This window comes from Symphodus melops, assembly GCF_947650265.1.
Source record: "Symphodus melops genome assembly, chromosome: 5".
Taxonomy (NCBI): domain Eukaryota; kingdom Metazoa; phylum Chordata; class Actinopteri; order Labriformes; family Labridae; genus Symphodus; species Symphodus melops.
In genome coordinates this window covers 2,258,812-2,278,559 of record NC_136695.1, presented here as the reverse complement: position 1 = coordinate 2,278,559, position 19,748 = coordinate 2,258,812, and the positions used below count along the sequence as shown (strand labels likewise).

The following is a 19,748-nucleotide window of genomic DNA, read 5'->3' as shown; positions in this document are numbered from 1 at the left end:
ACTCAGGGCGAGATCAGCTCAGGTTTACTAACAGACGTTACAGACGAGATGATTCTCCTACAAACTCGTGTTCAGACTGCGTGTCGTTTATATTCTCCGACCAGTGCCGGCTCGTCCACATAGTTACAGACTTACATGTTTCCCTTCCTTCTGTCACTGCGCCAAATACCATCAGAACAAGTCTGGGTGTGTCTGTAGATACCTCACTCTGTTTATTTACACACTTTTAAATAATGTGAAAACAAGATGAGAGATGTTCTTATTCTTGAAAGAAAAACACTGTTTGTTTGTTTTCAATGGAGATCACATGAAACTAATCAGAAATACACTCTATACATTGTTAATGTGGTAAATGATGATTCTGGCTGCAAATGTCTGTTTTTAATTAAATATCTACATAGATGTGCAGAGGCCCATTTCCAGCAACCATCACTCGGGTGATCTAATGATGCATTGTGTTTGCTGATTGTGTTAGAGGTCTAATAGATTATTAGAAAACCCATGTGCAATGATGTTAGCACAGCTGGAAACAGTTTAGCTGGTTAGAGAAGCTATAAAAGTGACCTTCCTTTGAGCTAGTTGAGGATCTGGAGCTTCACATCTGTGAGTTTGATTAAACTCTCAAGATGGCCAGAAAGAGAACTTTGATGTGAAACTCGACGGTCTCTTCTTGTTCTTAGAAATGAAGTCTGTTCCATGTTCCTCCAACAGTGTGTACGACTCCCTTCAGAGAACAGACGGGCTCTAACCAGAGTAGAGAGAGGAGGAGGAGGAGGCCCAACTACTGAGCAAGAAGACAAGTACATAAGAGTCTGTAGTCTGAGAAATAAACACCTCACAGGTCCTCAATGGGCAGCTTCATTATAGAACCTGCAAAACACCAGAGTCAATGTTTACAGTGAAGGCGACTCCTTCAGGGCAGAGGGGCAAAGACAAAGCCATATCTGAGACTGGCCAATGACAGGAAAGGGTTAATACGGGCACAAGCACACAGACAGTGGATAGAGGAAGATGTGAAAGAAGTTTTGTGGACATCTATCTATCTATCTATCTATGTTCTTTAACTCTGTGGGTTCTATTTCGTATAGGCTTCGCCCTCTAAGGCTATCGCTGTTGGGTTTATTCCTCGAATTACAGATTGAAAGAGTTGTAGTCCACACCCTGCTTCAGTCAACCTGTCGGCATGACGCGACATCAGCTGAACGTGATCAGCTGATGTCGCATCACATCATTAAGAGTCAAACTGTCAATACAAAAATACACTACCGTTCAAAAGTTTGGGGTCACTGAGAAATGTTCTTATTCTTTAAAGCAGGAGTGCTCAATACGTCGATCGTGAAGGCAGTGTGGGTAGATCGCAAAGCATTATAAAGTAGACGTCAGCCTATCGTCCGTCCTCACTATGAAAAAAAAATAAACCGGCTCAGTGCTCCGAGCCTCCATATTTTCCTCTTAAGTTTCGTTTCATTAAAACCGAAAGTAAAGACGGTCGCGAGGTGACTGTATTTGCTGAATGAATATTAAAATATGTAAAGTAGTGTTAAAAGGCTGCATCACTCAAGTTATCATTTGTTGCAGCAAGAAAGACAGAGGATCATCAGGCAGAGAGGAGGAAAGGTGAGAACTGTAATAAGCTAAGAGAATGAGAAACACAGTGAAGGAGCCGACAGATGAAACAGATAAAAAATAGATATGTAAATGTAGCCGAGGCTGGAAAACAGAAGGATATGCAATGAATCAGAATATTTCAAGGCTATGTTCAGTCACAGCATGAATTATCCATCAATAATATTATTTGGATGGATAAGTAATAATGTAACTAAACATGGCATTACAGTTAAAGTAATCAGTAATCATGACTCAGTAGTATACTTGGACTTTTAATTTAAAAATAATCAACAGAGGATGAGACAGACCAGGACCCAGTTACATACAAAGGCCAGAGTCTCTCTCTCTCTCTCTCTCTCTCTCTCTCTCTCTCTCTCTCTCTCTCCCCCCCCACACACAACCTTTACCAAACACTTACAATATACAGGTACAGAGCTAAATTCTAAATAAATATATGTTTTGCACGTTTATATTAGGTAGATCATTTTGACTTGGTCATTTTATAAGTAGCTCCCATGCTGAAAAAGTGTGAGCACCCCTGTGGTGTTATGAAGATGCAAAACCGACCTGTGTCTGAAACAGAATCATGAACCATCAACATGATGGCGCAGTGAAAACTCTGTCTGTCTGTTATCATGTTTATCAGCCTGACCTGTCAGAGGACTCTGATAAATATCATTAAGAGTCAGACTGTCAATACAAAAATTCACTACCGTTCAAAAGTTTGGGGTCACTGAGAAATGTTATTATTCTTTAAAGAAAAGCACTGTTTGTTTGTTTTCAATGGAGATCACATGAAACTAATCAGAAATACACTCTATACATTGTTAATGTGGTAAATGATGATTCTGGCTGCAAATGTTTGTTTTTAATTAAATATCTACATAGATGTGCAGAGGCCCATTTCCAGCAACCATCACTCGGGTGATCTAATGATGCATTGTGTTTGCTGATTGTGTTAGAGGTCTAATAGATTATTAGAAAACCCATGTGCAATGATGTTAGCACAGCTGGAAACAGTTTAGCTGGTTAGAGAAGCTATAAAAGTGACCTTCCTTTGAGCTAGTTGAGGATCTGGAGCTTCACATCTGTGAGTTTGATTAAACTCTCAAGATGGCCAGAAAGAGAACTTTGATGTGAAACTCGACGGTCTGTTCTTGTTCTTAGAAATGAAGGCTGTTCCATGTTCCTCCAGCAGTGTGTACGACTCCCTTCAGAGAACAGACGGGCTCTAACCAGAGTAGAGAGAGGAGGAGGAGGAGGCCCAACTACTGAGCAAGAAGACAAGTACATAAGAGTCTGTAGTCTGAGAAATAAACACCTCACAGGTCCTCAATGGGCAGCTTCATTATAGAACCTGCAAAACACCAGAGTCAATGTTTACAGTGAAGGTGACTCCTTCAGGGCAGAGGGGCAAAGACAAAGCCATATCTGAGACTGGCCAATGACAGGAAAGGGTTAATACGGGCACAAGCACACAGACAGTGGATAGAGGAAGATGTGAAAGAAGTGTTGTGGACAGATGAATCTAAGTTTGAGATCTATCTATCTATCTATCTATCTATCTATCTATCTATCTATCTATCTATCTATCTATCTATCTATCTATCTATCTATCTATCTATCTATCTATCTATCTATCTATCTATCTATCTATCTATCTATCTATCTGTCTGTCTATCTATCTATCTATCTATCTATCTATCTATCTATCTATCTATCTATCTTCTTTAACTCTGTGGGTTATTAAACTAAGTTAGCAACATAAGCTGTGTACAGATCGAACATATGCTGGTGAAAATATGTTATATGATAGAAAGTAGTGATGCACATAGTACTAAAGTTATATCTGCTGTCAGTAGTTACTTCAGTTCTATGTACATTTACACAAATTGAAATGTACATATGATTACATGTGAGTCTTGATTCTTAATTACCTAAATTGTCTTCTCTTTAAAAAGAATTAGTTACTAGATGAGATGTCAGGTTGTGATAAGAAACAGGTAGGAAGTGTCTTCCCCTACAGAAGGACAAAGGATTCAGGAGTTTGATGCACCAATGAGAGAAGAGGAACCAAACATCAGGAAACACATAATTTGGAAAGTTGCCCCAATTGGAGGAAGGAAACCAACCATCTGAAAATGCATAATTTGGTTAGATATTCTCTGTCTAGTGTATAAAAGGGTTCAGGGAAAGATAGTCGGGGGTCAGACTTCATGAACTGACCAGGTATCTGTCTGTGGTCAGGGACGCGTCGTGTTGAACCCAGAGACTCTGTAACTTCTATTCTTGATTCATCGGGTTAATAAACTCTGTTAACCTGAAAGAGACGTCTTCAGTCATTCCTCTCATCCCATCAAAAGAATACGCAGAGAGCTTTGAGGTCATTATTTAGAGGAGTCAGATTTCTATTAACATTTAGGAAAAGGATGAAATAGAAACTTTTATCCAACACCGTGCATGTCGGGGTGGGTTTCAACCAACAGCAGCTCTTTGTGTTAAAGTGTGACAGCACACAGAGGGATCTCTGTAGAATCAGGAGGAGCACAACAGGAGATCTTCAACATGTGTACAACACACTGACACTGAGTGTGTGATGAGTGGAGTTTACGCCCTCAGAAGGTGACCTGTGTGACTTTAAAAAGAGATGGTGGACTTCCTGTGATGTTTGGACTTTGGGTGTCAGAGGGTTTGATGTAGATCCTGACATGCTTCATAAACACTGTCATGCATGTAGGACAAGAACATGTATGAGGAGGCCTTTGTCAACATTTCAAGTGAGGGACCTTGAAACATTTTGCAAACTTCTTTATACAATTTTTTTTTTCACCAGATCTGATGACCTTTGATGACCTTTGATGACCTTTGATGACCTTTGATGACCTTTGATGACCTTTGATGAGATTTTCGTGAGTTTTCGTTCTCATTCAGACCCTCAAAACTGGCAGCAAAGAGGAGGAACAAAAAAAAAGAGAGTAAAAATAATCACTAAGGATCCAAGAGGTTAAAATAGAAAATATTAGACTGACTCTGTTCACTCCCTTTCAGTCTGAATCAGTCACATGAGGCTGCTTAACCTGTTCCAACATGTTCAATGCTCCGTTCATTCTGCACACAGATTCATAAAATCCTCATCTGCACTCTGGAGATAAATGCCAAAGGAAACGCCTCTCTTTCCTTCTGCCTGCTTTGTTACATGGGAGGTTCCTCCAATTGCACTCTGGCATCTGTATAATCTAATGATATCTCAATAATCATGATCTCATTCTTGTTAATGTGTGCAGCACATTTATAACCTGGCAGTGACGACATGTGTTATATTTAGAAATGCACCAAGGATGGGTGTGACTTCACTCTTAAACCTGTAACATGTTCAATGTTCCCAGGCCACACTACAAGTAGCATGATAACAAATAGAGAAATGTGGGGGCCGTCAGACAGAGTCAGGACCTTCCTATATGCAAGTGTAACATGTAACATGTCCAACACAATAAGAACTTGTTGTTTACTCTGAATATTCTGTGTTGAGTCCATTTCATCACGTTTAAATACATTTTCAAACATCACTGTCTGTAATATATAAAAACATTGATTGTTACGTATTAATCAGTGATGTCCAACAACAGCCTGTGGACAGGATCGATCCTCCTCACAGTCAGACGTGGAGATTCATGTTTTTACCCATTTCAGTGACATTGATTTAAGTCAGAGAGTTACAGTTCACTCTCTCTCTCTCTGCTGTTTTTTATTGCACCTTTATTCTCTGACAAAACTATAAAGACATTAAAAAGTACATTTTCTTCTTTTTCATAATATTTCTCTTTGTTCTTCACCAGCTGTAAGCGGAGATGATATCGCCTCCTTCACAGTCACAAGTGGAGATGACGTGACTTTGCCTTGTGGAAAAGATCAGCAGAAATGTGACAGGACTTCTTGGGTTGTCAGTAGTTCTATTAGTGAAACAGTAGAGCTGCTTACAGACGGGAATATAAGTAACAATGAGGTGATGAAAGCCAAAGCTGAGAGGCTAAATGTTACAGAGGACGGTTCTCTGGTTATTCAAAATGTCAGATTTGATGATGCTGGTCGTTACTCCTGCAGACAGTTCAGATCAGGAGAACAAGTTTCAGATGCTCGTGTGTTGCTGAATGTTATTATCAGTAAGTGTTGCTTCATAATCGTCACAATTTAAAGAGAAAAATCTCCTGAACGTTTCATTATGTATGAACAAGGTGTGAAAGTTCAACTTGTTCTTGTGTTCTTTCTCTCTCAGTCTCTTCACCAGTCGACTCATATGATGTCTTGAAGTTTTACTGCATTGTGTACACAGACATAGTGTGTCCACACAGTGGTGTTATCAGGGTGATGAGACAGATGTATCAGAACACCAACAGAACTGTTCAGCCGCTGTGACGTTTCAATCTGAAGTTCTGAAGTGATGTGTAATGTCGAGCCCGAGTCCTCATGTCAGAAAACAGGTCAAGTTCTGAACATTTCATCTTCTCGTAAACACATTTCTTCTTTTATTAGTGAAACTTCAGCTGGTTAAAGTCATTGATTTCTTCTTTATTGTTGTTTCTTGATCTCATCTTCAACACATGAGGAGGAAGCACATCAGCAGAGGAGGAGGAAACTCTGAAGAGACCAGGGCTGGAGCTCAAGTCCCTTATTTGCAGTCTCCTCGAACAGGAAGTAGTTCCAGAGTCACCATGTTGAGGATCGTCCCAAAGCTCTTATAGCGAACGGAGGAGAGAGGAGGCTGATCCGAGGAGCGATGACCGAGGAGACACGCCCCCTTCTCGTATATCACTCACTGATTGGACGCTGCACAGGATCAGACTTCAGTGAAACAGAGTTTAATAGGGGAGAAAAGAGGGAGATTAAAAAGAGGCTAAACGGAGCGTGGGACATTTAAACAGATGATGAACATCAGTGAGTTTGTAAAGAGTCGCTCTGTGATGAGCTGCCATTAAAAAGAGTCTGACATGAAGATTAACAACCAAATATGAAGCTCTACAACTTCTATCAAATCAATACATCCTTCATGTTCTCTTCATCATCCCTCAGACTGTTTGAATGTCTGATGATGATGAGGATGACAGTTTGATGAAGAGGAGTCCGTTTTATATTCTCACTTATTGATCTCCACAAAGTTTCATCATTTAGATTCTAATCAATCATTTTCAGTATCCTGACACATAAATATCTGTGTTTATAAAATACAGAGTTGGTTGTCTAAATACAGGCGAGGTTCAGTCCAAACTGATTAATAATAATCAATCATTATAGACAATTCAAAATGAAATCTTTGAGTCAGTAGAAACTGTCCTTTTGGTTATGAGCAGACTGCAGGTTGTTCTTCAGATGTTTGTTATCAAGAAACACTGTAACTGTGTTTGATTAGTAATAATACAGTGTGTGTGTGTGTGTGTGTGTGTGTGTGTGTGTGTGTGTTTGATGAGAAATAATACAGTGTGTGTGTGTGTGTGTGTGTGTGTGTGTGTGTGTGTGTGTTTGATGAGAAATAATACAGTGTGTGTGTGTGTGTGTGTGTGTGTGTGTGTGTGTGTGTGTTTGATGAGAAATAATACAGTGTGTGTGTGTGTGTGTGTGTGTGTGTGTGTGTGTGTGTGTGTGTGTTTGATGAGAAATAATACAGTGTGTGTGTGTGTGTGTGTGTGTGTGTGTGTGTGTGTGTGTGTGTGTGTGGACATAAACAGCTGTTGGGCTGATTGACAGCTATCTATCTATTCTCTTAGAGCTGATTTCCTCGGTCCTCTCTCCTCGGCTTCGTTTCCTCCGTGCATCTCTGGTGGGCGGGGCTAAGAGGCAGGTGGAGGAGACAACTTGGAGGACACGGTGCAAATAAGGGACTTGTTAGGCCCAGGTAGAGCACAGACCACATTCACACGTCGGCCATTTTTCACAGCCATCTCAGTGTGGGGAGAGGGAAACTGAATCATGTATTAACTGAATGCAGGAAGAATGAAATAGAAGAGATATGATGAATGCCCTTAAAAGGAGATGGACAATAGAAACATTAAAGACATTTTACTGTGTGGAAGTGAAGATGAAGATGAAGGGAGGAAAGTTGAAGCTGTCGCAGAAAATTGTTTCTTTGTACAAATTTTGGTTTTAATTTCAGGAAATGTTTAATTTTGAAAGGTTGTCCAGTGCTATGTACAGTTACTGACACCTACTGGTTAAATTGTGTATTGCGCTGAGTGGGCAGCATGTGGTGTTCACATGTTTAATTGAAGTTATTAAGTGTGCCACGTGGAGCTATTGCCAACGGTAGGACACGGATGAAGGAGACTCTTCTGTGAAGAATGTGAAGAGAGACCAAACATTTGTGGACAGACGGTGCACACGGTATGCAATTGTATTTTTATTTATAAAAGACATTTTGTTTAGCTTTTTTATAATTACCGTAAATTCTGGACTATAAGCCGATACTTTCTCCTCACACTTCGAGGACTGCGGCTTCTACTCCGGTGCGGCTAATTCATGTTTTTTTTTTGTTGTTTTTTTTGCCGCCAAATTTTTTTTTGCCTAGCAACAGTAGACCAATAAAATTGAGGAGTAGTGACAGAAGTCCAGTGAAGTTGTGTGATAACTCAAGCGCACTTTATTACGTTCTTTTTACAGTAAATCAGTCATTTGTATTCACCTTCATCGACATGGAAAATACCGGTACTCGAAGAAAAGCATATGATGCAGTATTTAAGTTGAGGACTATCAATCTGGCGGTTGAAGAAGGAAATCGAGCTGCTGCACGTCGTTTTGGCATAAATGAATCGATGGTGAGAAGGTGGAGACGCCAGCAAGAGGAACTGAGTCAGTGCAAAAAAAACAAAAAAGCTTTCAGAGGGAATCAAAGCAGATGGCCCGAACTTGAAAACTTTCTGGAAGACTGGGTCAACACACAGAGGGCAGGCGGGCGCGGTGTTTCCACTGTGCAGATCAGACTGAAAGCTAAAGCAATCGCCACCGAGATGAAAATCGACGACTTTAGAGGTGGGCCATCGTGGTGTTTCAGATTTATGAAACGAAAAGACCCGTCCGTCAGGGCAAGGACGACTGTGTGTCAGCAGCTCCCTCCCGACTACGAGGAAAAACTTGCAAACTTCCATACATTCACTCAGACAAAAATAGCGGAGAATTCCATCGGGCCGGATGACATCATCAATATGGATGAAGTGCCGCTGACGTTTGACCTGCCTCTCACTCACTCACAGCATCGGGGGTAAAGCTTCCGCCGATGGTGATTTTTAAACGGCTGACAATCCCAAAGGAAAACTTTCCAAATGAAATTGTGGTGAAAGTAAACAAGAAAGGATGGATGATGGAGAGCCTAATGAAGGATTGCCTCAGAGAGTGCTACGCCAAGCGGCCAGGGGGATTTTTCCACAAACAAAAAGCATTGCTGGTTATGGACAGCATGAGAGCCCATATAACCGATTCAGTGAAAGCTGCCATCAAGAGCACAAACTCGATTCCAGCTGTGATTCCTGGCGGCACCACTAAGTATCTGCAGCCACTGGACATCAGTGTTAACCGGTCATTTAAAGTGGCACTGCGCTATGAGTGGGAGGCTTGGATGACAAGCGGCGAGAAATCCTTTACAAAAACAGGCCGCATGCGAAGGCATCTCGAAGGCATCTCTGCCAGTGGATCCTAAATGTGTGGAGCCGTGTCAAAACATCCACCATCAGCAACGGGTTCCGAAAGGCTGGACTGCTGCGTGATGAGGAGGAGGGCGTGCGCTCAAGTGACAGCGACAACGAAGAGGCTGGAGTGAGCGATGAGATCCGGAGGCTGTTTAATTCAGACACTGAATTAGAGGACTTTGAGGGTTTTAGTGCGCAGGAGGAAGATGAATAAGGTGATCAATGACTTTTCCTGGTAGGCTGCAGACAGTATACTGTCTATATTTTTACCAGCCGTCATGGAGATTAGAAGTCTATTAGAATGTTGTTCATGCACTGTTAAGTAAAAAAACTTAGCCTATGCAACGTAATTTATTTGTTACCGATACGTTCACATTTAAAGGTAGCCCTATTATAGGCAGTGTTTGAAAAATAGCATTTGCAATATGTATTTGTTCATGTTACAATTTGGATTAAATTTAAATTTAAAAAATCCTCATGTGTAGTATCTTTCTGTTTAAATATCTCATATTATAAAAACGTGTTTTTGGTTCTCTGTTCAGACATAAAAGTGAAACGAGTAACATCTACCACTGCTCTTTTCACTTTCATGTCTGAACAGAGAACCAAAAACACGTTTAAAGTACTAAAAAGACATGAACTTTTTTGAGCTAATACGTATCTCATATTACAACGTGGGACACCTGCGGCTTATAATCAAGTGCGGCTTATCTATGTACAAATGTTTTTTTTTGCTTATTTTTAGCCGGTGCGGCTTATATCCAGGTGCGCTCAATAGTCCGGAATTTTCAGTACTTTTCCTCATAAATGCTTGTTTTCATTTACTTCATTTTAGGTTTTCACTGTGTTGCTGACATATGGAAAAGAACAAATTGATCTAACATCAGTTGGAGAGTGGCTTTTCTGTACCAGAAGAAGAAGCTTTGGAAGCAGTTAGAGTGAAAAACGTCGCCATCCCAGGAGATAGTAGCATGATTCTTGGATGGCCATGCTTTAAGGACTTTGTTGCAGCAGCCCACATGGAAGATCTGCCTACATGTTCCTGCATCAGACAGACATTTGAGCTGCAGGTGCTAAATCCAGCCCCATTGAAAAGGGATCAAAGGACATTAATGGACATTGCAGTTCTACAAATAAGTCACAACGCCTTTGGAATACCAGGTCAGACTGTTTCTTTCAAGTTCAGAAAACTGTTAATTTCAAGTTAATGTGACGTTTTCCCAAATACATCGTACATTTATCAGAACTGTGGTACTTGTTTGATATGTTCAATAAGTTGGAAAATATTGTTCTGATGTTTTAAGTATCCTTTCACTGTATGTTACTCTTAAAAGGTGTTAGTTCAAAGCAACTTGAGGACTCAGAAAGACAAAAAATGGTATCAGAGAAATCTCTGCAGATCTTGAAATACACAAGATAGGGTTGTTGCAACCACCTTCCCAAGTTGAAACAGAGGTGAGATGATCATTCGCAAAGATTTCTATGTGGATGATGGGCTCATCAGCATTGATTCAGTTAAGAAGGCAAAACAACTGGTCAGTGAAGCACAAGAAATCTGTGGCAAAGGAAAGCTGCGCTTACACAAATGTGTGTGTAACAACAGAGAGGTACTGGAGGATTCCCGAGACAGAATGTGCAAGTGAGTGAAAAGATGTAAATCTGAACTCCAGTGAGATTCCAATGCAGAGTGTACTTGGAGTGAAGTGAAATGTAGAAGCTGATGTATTCTCATCCAGTGTCATCCTCAAAGAAAGGCCAGCCACGTGACGAGGAATCCTAGCAACGGTTGCAAGTTTGTATGATCCATTAGGATTTCTCTCTCCCTAAATCTTGTACGGAAAACAAGTCCTGCAAGAAATGTGCAAGCGTGGTGTTGGATGGGATGAACCTGTTCCCCCTGCACTCAAGACCAAGTGGGAAACATGGCTCAGTGACCTGAAGAATCTTCAAAACATTCAAATACCAAGATGTCTCATTCCTGAGAACCTTGGCACAGTCCAAAAATAGAGCTACATCAGATGCCAGCAGCAGTGGGTACGGACAATGCTCATATATCAGGATTGTTGCTGAAGAAGAAATACATAGTGCACTGGTCCTGGGTAAGGCCAGAGTGGCTCCTACAAATATCGTCACCATCCCACGCCTTGAGCTCACTGCAGCTGCAGTTTCTGCTGGAGTAAGTAACTGTCTTTGAACAGAGCGTGAGCTGAAGATAGATGAGTCTTTCTGGACAGACTCACAGGTGGTGCTCGGGTACATTAAAAATGAAGCCAATCGTGTCCAGAAAATAAGAGACACTATAGATCCAAGACAATGGTTCTACACCGAAACAGATCAAAATCCAGCAACCCACGTGTCAAGGGGTCTCAAGGTGGCAGACTTAATTGACTCAAACTGGCTCACTGGACCAAAGTTTTTATGGGAACCAGAAATTGTCAAGATTGAACATTTCCCAGAGTTTCTCGTTGGTGATCCAGAGGTAGAGGTTCTGAAGACAAAGTGCTCTTGAAAGGGACAGGGACTGGAATACAGACCTCAACATTGTTGCAAGGATAAAATGACTGGCAAAGAATTACAAGTCTCAGGACCTGTTCGTGTGGACGAGAGAAAAATGGCCTCTTTTGCACTCATCCAGGCAGCACAGAGAGGAAGCTTTAAAGAGGAGCTGAAGTGGTTTCGTCAAAAATCAGCTAAGCTACCAAAAACTAATAAGGTGTTTCAACTTGAGGATGGTTGAGAAAGTCCTCTGCATCTTTTGAGCTGAAACATTCAATTATACTTCAGAAGGAAGGAATTATCACACAACTAATACTTGATCACTATCACAAGAAAACACAAGCACCAAGGCCGGGGCAAATATTGAACAAACTCAGGGCCACTGGTTATTGGATAATAAGTGCCAAGCATGTCAAGTGTTGTTACTTGCAGAAAGGTGTGCGGACCGACTAACAGCGCATGGCTGACTTGCCGGTTGACCCAGTAGATCCTTCACCCCCTTTCTTATTCACTGGACTTGACTGTTTCAGCCCCTTCTATAGAAAACATGGGACATTTTGCTTAGCTTTTGTATAATTTTTGTTTACATTTTTGCTTTTGTATAATTTTTGCTCATAAATGCTTTTCAGTTTTGCTCATTTTAGTTTTTCACTGTGTTGCTGACATATGGAAAAGAACAAATATTGATCTAATATTGGCTTTTCTGTAGCAGAAGAAGAAGCTTTGGGAGCAGTTATAAAAGAAATCTTTAGATTTTTGACAGAGACTGGCCTCATCAAGAGAATGTAACGCCTATAATTCAAGAGGAGGAGGAGAAATGACCGTTTAAATCCAGCAGATGGCAGTAATGCAACATAACGATGCCAACTGCTGTAATACTCCAAAGAATAAGAAGAATGACAGTTTTCTGATGCAAGCTGCCAATAAAATCCACAGAAGAAGAAGAAGTATTCCTGGATGGGACAGATGGAACTTTCTCAGACTGAAAGTAGGAAGTGGAGTGGGACGGCTAATTCAAACAAGCAAATACATTTAAATAACTAGGATTTGTGTTGGACTCTTGATTACAGTTTTGGAATTTGGACTTAGCGGTTGACATCACCTGGTTTGTGACTGGATCAGAATGTCAACACAGGAAGACGATAATATGGAGTCAGGGAGCCGGACTTCAGTACCTAGTCAGAGAGGACAAGGCCGGGGTCAAACCAGGCGAGATGAAGATGTTTGATTCAGGAATCAAAACAATAAAAAGGAACTCAGGGGAGAAGATGTGAACACAATCTTCTTCAGTCAAGAGCTTAAAACTCTCTCTCCCTTTCACAGTCTGTCTGTGCTTCATACGCTGTAACCCTCCTCCACCCCCATCACCTCCATCCAGCTCAGCAGAGTCCAGATCCAGGCTGAAACCCACCAGGGTCTAGACTCCATAGGGGGGCATCCTGTCCTGCGTCATCTTCATCACCCCTCAGAGCTCATGAAGTCGTCATGATGGAGTCTCGCCCCCAAAACACTTTGCACTTTTCATTCTATAATTGTTGCACTTTTCATTGTTAATACATGATTGTTCATTCTCAATGAAGTCTCTCCTGATTGAACTGTAGGTAGCTGTAACGGGTTTGGAGTGAACCCAACTGCAGCACAAATGAACCAGTGTTTTCGTTTTAAAACAGTCTTTATTTATCAGGTTCATGTAGGTAGACAACAGACCAGGAGAAGTGAGCTGGAGAGGCGAAGCTGATCTGTTGAGTCTTTCTGGTTGAGCAGGAACAGTCCAAACGCCAACCAGCCACAGGTAGACAAGGAACAGGGAACAGGCAGGCAATACTCGTGGTCATAAACAGAATGCTAGTAGGTTTACCGGGGCTGAGACAAGAGACGATGGTCGGAGGCAGGTCGGGTCGATAACATGTAGGCAATCCGGGAATAAGTGCTGGAGAGTCGGGCATGGGAGCTAAGACGATCTGGCAAAGAATGAGTGAAATGAAGCTGCATATAAACTGGTGATATATATATATATATATATATATATATATATATATATATATATATATATATATATATATATATATATATATATCACTGCATATAGACTCCGAGCAGGTGAGAGCAGTTTGACTGTTGAGGTGTGTGACTGAGCAGCAGAGCAGACTGTGACAATTAGCAATGCATTGTGGGATGCTCACCTTGATGCAAATTAACAAAGGCCATAAACAGTATAATGATGTATTAGATGATGGATGGATGGATGGATAGATAGATCACTTAAGTGAATGTAAGCACACTTTGGTGAACATGTGCAGAAGTACAGTTGTACATAGTATTGATATACATATCATATAATAAAGTGCCATAGTGAGAATAGACTAGTTAGCAGCAGAAACTATTGACTATAATGATGAATAGAAAAGACAGGAAGTGCCGAGGGAGGAGCTGCAGCTGCACGAGGTTTCCTCATATTCAACTTTTGTTACAGATTCATTCAGTCGTCACAGTCTACAAGTTAGCTGCAGAGTCTGATCATGTGGTGCATTCAGGTACTGTGGGGATTCAGAGAAAAGGACTGTATTAAAATGATCCTCATTGAAGCAGACTGAACTTTAAGGACTGCAGAAGAGCTCATTTCAGAAACAAGAAAGCCTCCGATTCAAACAAGAATTCATCCCCAACAATCTGACATGAGAAGTGTTTTTAAAAGAGAAATGTAAACAAGTCTCTCTCTCTCTCTCTCTCTCTCTCTCTCTCTCTCTCTCTCTCTGTCTCTCTCTCTCTCTCTCTCTCTCTCTCTCTCTCTCTCAATCAGCCCTCCCTCTTCTTCCTGCTCTCACACACAGCCTGCTGCCCTCTGTCCTCAGATTTCCTGGTTCCCTCCCCTTCAGATCTACAGTTTATGGATGGGTGTAACCAACAAGAGCTGCACATGCACAGACATGCTTAGTGGATAACAGGTGAAACTTGCTTCAGAGGAAGAGAGAATCTCACACAGTCGTTGTTACAGAGAGGAGAAATGGCGCAGAAAGGAGTTCAGCTGGACGGGAATCCTTCTTTTGTTCCATCTGTCTGGATCTCCTGAAGGATCCGAGGACTCTTAGCTGTGGACACAGCTACTGCATGAACTGTATTAAAGGCCACTGGGATACAGAGGATTATAAGGCAGTCTATACCTGTCCTCAGTGCAGACAGGACTTCACACCGAGGCCTGTCCTGAAGAAAAACACCATGTTGGCAGATTTAGTGGAGAAGCTGAAGAAGACTGGACTCCAAGCCGCTCCTGCAGATCACTGCTATGCTGGATCTGAAGACGTGGCCTGTGATGTCTGCACCGGGAGGAAACTGAAAGCCTGTAAGTCCTGTCTGCAGTGTCTGGCCTCTTACTGTCAGAATCACCTCCAGCCTCATCATGAACTTCCTGTCTTTAAGAAACACAAGCTGGTGGATCCCTCCAAGGAGGTCCAGGAGAACGTCTGCTCTCGTCATGATCAGGTGATGAAGATGTTCTGTCGCACTGATCAGCAGTCTATCTGTCACCTTTGCTCTGTGGACGAACACAAAGGTCACGACACAGTCTCAGCTGCAGCAGAAAGGAGCGAGAAGCAGAGAGAGCTCGAGGTGAGTCGACAAAACACCCAGCAGAGAATCCAGGACGGAGAGAAAGATGTGAAGCTGCTCCAACAGGAGGTGGAAGCTATCAATGGCTCTGCTGATAAAACAGTGGGGAACAGTGACGTAATCCTCTTTGCGCTGATCCAAGGCTTGGTGAGAAGACGCTCTGATGTGAGGCAGCAGGTCAGATCCCAGCAGCAAACTGAAGTGAGTCGAGTCAGAGAGCTTCAGGAGAAGCTGGAGCAGGAGATCACTGAGCTGAAGAGGAAAGACGCTGAGATGGAGAAGCTGTCACACACACAGGACCACATCCAGTTTCTACAGGACTACCCCTCAGTGTCAGCACTCAGTGAATCTACACACTCATCCAGCATCAAGATCCGTCCTCTGAGGTACTTTGAGGACGTGACAGCAGCTATGTTAGAAGTCAGAGATATACTACAGGGCGTCCTGAGAAAGAAATGGACAAACGTCTCACAGGCAGTGACTGAAGTGGATGTTTTATTGTCAGAACCAGAACCAGAACCAGATCCAGAATCTGAGCCCAAGACCAGAGCTGGGTTCTTAAAATATTCATGTGACATCACACTGGATCCAAACACAGTAAACACAGAGCTGTTATTATCGGATGAGAACAGAAAAGCAACATTTACAGATCAGACCCAGTCTTATTCTAGTCACCCAGACAGATTCACTGGTTGTTGGCAGGTCATGAGTAAAGAGAGTCTGACTGGACGTTGTTACTGGGAGGTGGAGAGGAGAGGATTAGGAGTTTATGTAGCAGTCACATACAAGAATATCAGCAGAGCAGGGGATGAGTGTTTATTTGGATTTAATGACAAATCTTGGATGTTAGATTGTTCCATCTTAGGTTATAACTTTTATCACAACAAAGTCAGGACTCCTCTCTCAGGTCCTCAGTCCTCCAGAGTAGGAGTGTACCTGGATCACGGAGCAGGTATTCTGTCCTTCTACAGCATCTCTGAAACCATGACTCTCCTCCACAGAGTCCAGACCACATTCACTCAGCCTCTACATGCTGGACTCAGGGTTTATGGTTTTGAATATGGAGACTCTGCTGAGTTGTGTAAACTGAAATAGACAGAAGTCTTTAAGGAGACAGATGTTTCACTTTCTGTGTTTCAAATCTTCACCTTGATTTTTATCCATGCTCGTTGCTGAGATGTGATGGTCGTCACCTGTCAATCAAACTGTATGGGCGGTACTTTGACCTCTTCTCGTCTGTTCTGTAAATGTTTGAGTGTCTTTAAGTGACGCTCCTTCCTGTGTCTGTTTAGCCGTGGACTCTTTCACTGCTCACCGTGACTTTAGTTCACCTGAACTGACATTTCTCTGTGTGAAAATGATGATTTGTGTTCATACATTTATATGCTGCTGTTTCTGTTCTCATTCAGAGTCTGGAGAGAGAGAGAGAGAGAGAGAGAGAGAGAGAGAGAGAGAGAGAGAGAGAGGCAAACTTTTCTTTCATGCTGATTTTCTCTTCTCACCACTTTGTACATTTGTATAAAATCTATCAAATCCCACTTAAAGAAAGGAGTTAGTCAGAATAAATGTTGGTGTTCATATTCAAAGTGATGTAAAAATGTGTTTTCAAAATGTAATGGTCCTGATGAAATCAATAAGGAGATAAATCCTGGTTTAGATTCTGATCAAACAAAGTGATTGTGTGGATGAAGTGAATGTGTTCATGAAATGATTGAAGGAGAGACATTGAACACACTTTACTGATTTGATGTGTGAACAAGCTGAAGTTTGACATCCTGAATAAACTCACATGAACTCAACCTTTTCTTCTTTGTCTTCATTACAAACAAACAAAAAAACCTTCTCCTGTTTGTACCAGCTGAGTTTCTGCATGTCTGCAATTCTGCATGAAGTTAAACAACTTATTCTGTTCTGTTCAAAGTCCTGTTGTACTAAAATTCAGACTTTAATGTGTTCATTGAAAAAGCTCTTTTATTTATTTTTTTGAAATTTTATTTATCCCTGTGGGGCAATTAAAAGCATCAGATCCTCATTTAGAAGCAGAAGACGATTTTTATTTGTATTTATGCTTCAAAAAATGAATTAATAATATTCAATCAATCAATCAATCTTTATTTATGTAGCGTCAATTCATAACAGGCGTTATCTCGAGACACTTTACAAAAGCAGGTAAAGGACCTTACTGTTTGTCTGTTAACATTAACAAAAGAGCAGGTAACAAGACCATGCTCATTGTTATGTTTACATAAAGCAGGTAAAGGACCTTACTGATGGTTATATTACAAGAGCCCAGCTTCATCCGTCATAGAAGAAAAAACTTCCTTTTAACAGGCAGAAATCTTCAGCAGACCCGGATCATGATGGAACAGCCATCTGCTAAACTGTGCTGGGCTTGAAAATGGGACAAGATGCAGAAAGAAGGATAGGATAGGTTTGGGGGGGGTCGCTCAAACATTTACAGAACAGACGAGAAGAGGTCAAAGTACCGCCCATACAGTTTGATTGACATGTGAGGTAACAAATGCACGTTACCTCCAGGTTGGATTACTGTAATTCTATTTGCATGCATATTAGATTTGAACTGGATCTATTATTGAATGATTAATTTTGTGGCTCTGATTTAAAATCTTAACAGACTGCTAAGGCTTCTGGGTAATTGTGGCATGGTGTGTTTTAATAGACTGGTGTAGTTTTGAGTCCTAAAACCAGGAAGTGAGTTAGCATTTTAGCACCATGGGTTCCTAATTCTAAAAGTCAATGTGGATTTTGAATGTGTTTGTGTTTAGACTGAAATAAGGTCTGCGGTTAACACAAGCTGAAGAGATGTTGATGTTTTGTTAGACGAGATAAACTACGTTAGCTAAGACCCCACTGGTGAATTTTAAAGTTTTTACGCAAACTTTAAACGGCGGTTGCTAACAAGTAGCTAGCTGAAACTACAGTGGTTGTCATGGAGACATTAAACGTCATAACGTCGGGAACTCTCTCCCTAATCCTCCTTACAGCCTCTAGTCATGTTTTTCAGTGTTCTTGTAAATATGAGGTTAATAAACAACTTATTAAGCTAACGTTTAGCTAGCTTGTTAAATCCGCTGATTAGATCGATGAAGCATTACAACCGACCGCGGTGTAGTTAGCTTGTAGCATAACGTTAGCTTTTTACTTCTCTAGGCTGCATTAACTCTTCAAACTTCATATAAATGATGTTAATCTGTAAAGATTATCCCGCTTAACAAAACAACAACGCGTCAGAAACGTGTGTTTGACACAGAGATTATTTTCTGCAATGATCCAAAATCCAATGCAAAAATCCAATTGGCGAATTTTCATAGGAACCACCCGCGCCATTTTTTCGGGTTGGCCTACAAAAATATGTCATTACTATACCAGTCTATAATAAAAGGCATAAACACTTTGTACACTTTGGCTCGTGGAAAGGGAATCTGTCAAACGGAAGATAACTGTTTGAAAAAGTTTCCTTTTAATGACCAAATGAGTCTGTGAGCATTTGAAAGAGAAGATGGAACAAAGGAAACAGTTTTGCATGGACTCTGATCAACACCTGGACTCAAGTTCTGTCTCATGTTAGCCCCTCCTGGTGGCTCTGATGGGAATTACATGTATCATGTGTGACTGCGGCAACATAGATCAGTTATGTTCCCACAGACAGCCGACACCTACGTCACGCTGAGCAGAGCTCCAGGTGACGGGGATCGTCGCAGGTGTTGGCTGTCTAGATCTGCCGGCTGACACGTCACACGCTGTCAGTGAAACACTCTGAAGAAGGCGAGAGACAAACTGTCAGGTACAGAGCCACATCTACTCTGATACTTTGTGTCTGAAAAAAAGAAACAAAAACGCCACAATAATTGAAGACATGATGAACATTTTTAAGCTAATTCAGTTATTGATGTGTTTGATAAGAACATATACTGAATGGCCCCGTTGAAACATTATCAGTATGCTAATTAGCAGAGCAGAGGCATTGATGTAGTCACTGATCATGTCCAGTAGAGGGCAGTGCTGCTTCACTAATGTAGATAAAAAGTCTTCATGATATGCTCAGAAGCCTGTCACACTATACTTTTTAAATCCCTTAAATTAATTTTATTTGAATTATTATTACTACAAATTTTAAGTTTGAATCATTTCAGTAATTTGTACCTTTTCTTTCCTCTGCCATGATGCTTTTGATGTCTTGTGTGAAGCACTTTGAATTGCCTTGTTGTTGAAATGTGCTTCATAAATAAACTTGCCTTGTCTAACAAATAAACAAGTGGAAGTTGAAGACGTGTGATTGTTAGTGATCAGCTGCAGCAGGTTCAATAAGATCCAGCACAGTTAAAGTTTCACTTTCTCTCCAGTCTT

General features: G+C 41.2%; 2 protein-coding genes across 2 annotated transcripts in view; one reads left to right on the top strand and one right to left on the bottom strand.

Moving 5' to 3' along the window:
* The window catches only part of LOC306823296 (NACHT, LRR and PYD domains-containing protein 12-like), a gene marked incomplete at its 5' end in the record, with an annotated part of 88,503 nt that overhangs the window by 30,615 nt on the left and 38,140 nt on the right, over positions 1–19,748 (bottom strand). The window lies entirely within an intron of this gene.
* LOC306824289 (tripartite motif-containing protein 16-like) lies at positions 14,779–16,475 on the top strand (the record flags this gene model as incomplete). Its single annotated transcript, XM_079344375.1, is given in 2 exon segments — positions 14,779–14,803; positions 14,806–16,475. Coding segments are annotated over 2 exon segments (1,695 nt in total).